At 33.0% G+C, this 6,000-nt stretch overlaps 1 protein-coding gene across 1 annotated transcript; it reads right to left on the reverse strand.

The window, feature by feature from the left end:
* Positions 1–230: 230 nt before the first annotated feature.
* Positions 231–1,401, reverse strand: LOC104883891 (RING-H2 finger protein ATL70). Its single transcript, XM_010668460.4, has one exon. The coding sequence runs from the start codon at positions 938–940 to the stop codon at positions 386–388; it is 555 nt and encodes a 184-aa protein (XP_010666762.1). The 5' UTR covers positions 941–1,401; the 3' UTR covers positions 231–385.
* Positions 1,402–6,000: the final 4,599 nt, after the last annotated feature.

The raw sequence follows: 6,000 nt of genomic DNA on the forward strand, positions 1-6,000 counted from the left end.
TGAGTCATAAGGAAAAAAGTCAATAGAAAGAAATACGTAATTTGCATGACGCTTTATGCATATTTGACCACATAAAAAAAAGCAAAATAGAAAAGCTAATGTAATAAAAAAAAAACCTCCTAATCTTCATTTACCAAATATCCCCTATATGCCTATATATATCATATAGAAACCAGTACACTATTATAATCTCTTGCAAAATAGTGATTCTTCAAGCACATGAAATAACGTCAACTATGCCCAATTTGCAATTTATATATCCTACATTAATATTAAAAAAAACGGATTTCCATGCCCTGTAATTTGTCAGAGCCCCAAAAACCATGGCTTAATTATCAATATCGAAGAAAAAAATAAAATTTAAAAATGGGCATACAAATTTGAATTACCCACTTCTTATGGTAGCAAGAGGGGCAACCTCTGCAAGAGGCGTTGACTGAGGGGTAGGCAAAGGAGAAGTCCTACAAACAGGACAAGTAGGGTGAAGTCTAAGCCATGGATCAACACATTTTAGATGAAAAACATGCCCACATTCAGGCAATTGTCTTAGCACATCATTCCCTTTATAATCTGCTAAACATATTGAACAACAACTCACTGTTGATCCTTTTTTCTTGCTACTCTCCAGTTGTGAAAACAAACATTTTGGGTATGTTTTGAGTGTATCTTCGTCAATTCCCTCCACTTCTATTATGCAATGATCGTCTCGCCTTTGACCTTGTTGTTGGTTCTGACCCTCCGACTCATTCGCCCGTGCTGCTCCATCGTCGCGAGTGCAAAAATAAGAAGCTAATGTTATCGTTGTGATTAGTATAAGGATGCCTAAGGACACACCTACACCGTAGGTGAACCCGCCTACGGAGTCCTCTCTTTCGGAGAAGTCAGGCGGAGGCCTCGTTGTCACGTCCCTTGTAGTTGGAGTATTACCCGCCGTGTTCATTTATTTTTTTTGGCTAAAATATACAACTTAACAAATTAGCTTTTAGAGAACTGTATCACACATCAACCTATGATAGAAATTGAAGACTCCAAAGTAAACCAAAACAACTAGCAAGACTGAAATGATTTAAGGGAATTAGACTCATATACAGCTAGCTGCTCTCTCTTAGGGTGTTTATGCAGTAGTGATGCGAATTCTTAGAATGGGAATTCGATCATAAGAGAGATGAAAGGAAGGATTATTAGTAGGTTGAAATTTGAAGGTGTGGCCATGGAAGAAGAGAGGGATGTTTGAAGTATAAGGGAGAAATTAAATTGTAGTAGTGGTTGTTATTTGGAGGGAGGTAATACATTATTTAGAAAGTCAACCATTGAGGAAGGCAAATGGATAGGTAGAGTTTTATTCAAGGGAAGATGTATTTGAATTTCGAAGAAAGGAAGAAAAATATAAGAGGTCTAGTCCTTAGATTACATGTGAACTTCTTATCTGTAGGTGTAGTTTATAGTTTATAGTATGAAAGCAAGAGAGGTCAAATAATTCGTTTTTGTTTATTGGTATTTGCTGCTTGCTGATGTAGAATTGGTTCAACTTTTAGTGTTTCCTAAGGGCCCTGCTTAACTCAGCTCTTCAAAGCATTATCTGGAATGCCATCATTTTGTTCATAATATGCTAATGTGATTATCATAAAATACAATAATTAGTAAACAAAACTAAATAGATTTGTCATTTTTATTCCCCAACAACTAATGAAATACTAGATATATATATATACTAGTTTTTATATGCACACGAGTGCGAAAATATGATGTAGAAAATTAAATTAATTGTTAATTATATCGAATAAATTAGGGATACTTGAATTGTTGATGGTTTTCTTTTTGTAATGTCTTTTTTATTTTTAAAATTAATTAGGTCGTTTCTTTTTTTATTTTTTAATTAATATAAGTAGTTTGAATGGAGAGGTAATGAGGGTAAAATGGGGTTTCTAATATTTTGGTGTCCTACCCCTCTTCCCATATAGAATACTAGTCCTACATGCACGCAATGCGTGCGATAACGTGTGATAACGAATGAAGTAAAAATTAAAATTAATTGGATAGAAAAACTGTCTTTACATTTTATTTTCTAAAAAACTGATGCTCAATTTTAATGTCCTACTTTCCCCCCTTTCTTCATTCAAATGAAACAGTTAGTTATTCTCTAATTATTTTTTTCTTTTTTTCCTTTTTCTATTTTTTGGTGTCCCCCATATGTTGCCTTATATAATAGATATATATATATATATATATATATATATATATATATATATATATATATATATTATTATATATATATATATATATATATATTATTATATATATATATATTATATATATATATATATATATATATATATATATGTTTCATATTTGTCTTTTTCTTCCCTCCATCGACGTCCTTCGTGCAAATCACGTTCGCTTATTGCATTTAATGGATATATGGGTTTATCCACGTTTTTTTTTTCTTTTCCCGAAAATCGAAATTCCAAGTTAGTTGTTACAGGAAGAAACTTGTTTTCATCCCATACAAAATACAATGCGCAGAACAATATTATAACATGATATGATCGATAATTAGATAGATATTCCGTCGCTAATTATAGATATCTAGAACTTCTACTTCAAAAATTATTTTTTCATCCCATGCAATGGCCAGAACAATGTTATAATATGATATGAGCGATAGATATTCCGTCGCTAATCGTAGGAAGAAACGAATTAGTATCTAGTTCATGAGATTAGAAAAAAAGGAATATAATTGACTACTGAAAGAATAATTTTCGAAGTAGAAGTTTTAGATATTAATTTTTCACCAAGGGGGATGCGGGGGATTATCGTTTGTAATAAGATATGATCTCATTTTGATTTTGATTGTCAAAAGGAACCACGTATTTATGTGTAAAGAGGGAGTCAATTAAGACCATAATTGATCTTTTATTTTTTTGAAAGATCACATGAGAATGCTCCGTACATGAAAAATGAGAATGAATCTGAATCACACAATATTATTAGAGTTATATCCCATTTAAAAATTTTGAACAAAAAAAAAAAAAAAAATTGAATTTTTTTTTCTTCTAATATCTTCTTTGTAGTTACATCACTTTTTCATTAGAATTACATCACTTTATTCATAAGAGTTATAGCGCATGAATTCATTCTCATTTCTCATGTAAGTATGCATTCGCATATGAACTCACTTCTATATATATATAAGTTTAAACATAATTGGTTTATAGCTACAAAATTAAATTTTTACTTCGAAAATCATTGGTCAATTATATATCAACGATTCAAGTCTTCATGTTAATTAACACGTTTTTTTTATTATGTGTAAGTGTCTAATGTGGAGATAGTCTAACGCATAAGATTACGCCAATCTAGCATGGTATTATGTCGTAACCACACATTCTAATATACTATAGATTCGTTAATAACTTAATATGGTTGTGTACTTTTAAAAAAATTAAAGCTAAAATTGACCTCAACACCTTGAATTATAGTGCGGATTCACCAAACACCTCTGACTAAGACTTATAGCCATAACACCCCAAAGTATTGACCTGGATTCCCTTATTGCCATAAATGAGCAAGGTAGGTGACAGTAATTCTCACCGATGACAGGAGATTTTTAATTAATTATTATTTTCCATTCTGCCCCGCCCCCCTTTCTTATTTTCTTCTTTTTTACCCTAATTTTTTACTTAAACAAAAAAAAAGTATGGAAAAGATACGGGTAGCAGCACCACAAACAACCACAACCACAACAACGAGCGTAGAGGAAAGAAAGAGCAGAGCAGTGACGTTGGTGATTCACTTGAACGCCAACAGCAACACAACCGCAATCCCATGTGGCCAAGATACTTCAGGTGAGGACAGCGACGCTGATGAATGAAGCAACCCAAAAGAGAGAGTCAGAGAGTCGCACATAAGACAGAATCGGAAAGGTTCAGGATTTCGGGAATTTATTTTCCTGTTCAATTTGGTGAGCAATGAAATACTTAGTTCTTAACTGAATTGGTAGAGTTTGATGATGAGTCAAGAAGGGGAGCTTGGGGTGAAGACACAAAGAGAGTAACTCTGGCTAATCAATGTGACCGGAAAACAAAGATGGAAATGAAGCTCGGGCTTCCTTACAGTCAGACATGAGAAGACGAGAGAGAAAGTACTGAGAATGGTAAAAAATAAAGAAGAAAATAAGAAAGGGGAGGGGGGGGGGAGGAAAATAATAATAAAAATTTAAGAATCTGTCATTGTCGGTGAGAATTCCGGTCACCTACCTCATTTGTGGTACAAACTGCACCTAGATCCGTATGTACTTTGGGGTATTCTGACTATACGTCTTAATTGTGGGTGTTTGGTGCACCAACCCTATACTTCAGGGTGTGGAGTCCAATTTGTCCTTAAGAAATGGTCTTATTTTCTATTTTACCTTTATATTAGGGAATGATTCAATAATTAAACCTTCATGAATCCATTTTTGTTCTTTCATTCGAGCAAAACCTCCTTAAAGTATCTACTATAGACGAGTGATATTAGACAAGTTGTCTTTATTTTTTTTTTTCACAACTAGGAAACTTTGGATCCAATTCAGTGGTGGCATATTAAATTTTACAAATAAGAAATTATGGATCCAATTCAGTGGTGGCATATTAAAGTAAAATTTTCACACATCCTAATTCCTAACATCATTTGCATGATTGTATTATTAGTTTCTTGAAACATTTATCTTGGGGAGGCAAGATTTATAAACGTTGACCCTATTTACAAATAATACAACTGAAGACTAAATATGTAACCCAAGCCCAAGCGTTGACATGTTTAATATCCAAGGTAATGTACCTCACTTATACAGACGTAATGGTTGAAATGTTTGGTGCATTGCAACTAGCAACCATGATTTAGCAAGCAGCAACTTGCTATTAAGTTACGGCTATATGCCCACAGTCCACCGATTTAACCCGAATTATGCGTGAAAGAAAAACATCAACACGTCTTTGGTCCTGTACTGATTCTATATCGACGCATGCTTCCAAATTCTAATGGGCCTATGATAATAGTGAGAAATCATAGATATCGAACAGTTAAATATATTTAACAAAAAAAAAAAAAATTGTAGACAAATGATGTTTATATTTTTTTAGGGTCCCTTATCGAAACCTCGTGATAAATAGAATTTCCTATATGCTACCCTCACAGAAGGTTAACACTTTTAGGGTAACTTTTAACACTTTTAGGGTAACTTTATTATATTAAGAGTAGTTCTATATATTTCAAGGATAACTTTATTTATTATAAGAGTAACTATTACCATTTTAGGGTAACTTTTACCATTTTTAGGGTAACTTTTAACAATTTTAGGGTAATTTTATATATATTTCAAGGGTAACTTTTAGTACTTTTAGGGTACCTTTATATGCTATAAGAGTTTCTTCCACTTCTTAGGTAACTATAAAAAAATATCAAAACAACAATAACTCGATTTATCAACACTTGCAATAACATTCGATGAATTTCGCAACCAGAAACAAAAATTTCACAATTTAACAATGGATTCTTACCATGAAATCGACACCATTAAAATAGAGAAACAAAAAGAGATGCAACGATACAATAATTTCAAAAAAATTGCTAACATTGTTCGAACTCTTGAAATCGTCGTCGCAATTACGCTAATCTCTTACTCAATTTCCTTCACTTCTTCGTATTTTCCTACCGCTGTTGAATTCTCCGGCGTATTTCATCTCTCCTCTTTAGTCCTCACTTCGTTTTCCTTGTCGGAAACGTTATCATTATCACACTCTTCCCCAAATCCTCCCGCGAAAGTAACTCATCTGATAAATCCGGAGAAGAAATCTTAACATGTTCCGAAAATCTCGAAGACGAATTATTCGCCGAAAAAACACTTCTGATGACAAAATCTTCTATTCAACCAATAATCAGTGTTTTTGCTTGCTGTGCAGTTGAAGATAAATAAAAAGTTAGAGAGAGAAACAAAACTCTAACGAGAGCAAAATCTGGAGG

The sequence above is a fragment of the Beta vulgaris genome, chromosome 5 (genome assembly GCF_026745355.1).
Source record: "Beta vulgaris subsp. vulgaris cultivar EL10 chromosome 5, EL10.2, whole genome shotgun sequence".
Classification (NCBI taxonomy): Eukaryota; Viridiplantae; Streptophyta; class Magnoliopsida; order Caryophyllales; family Amaranthaceae; genus Beta; species Beta vulgaris.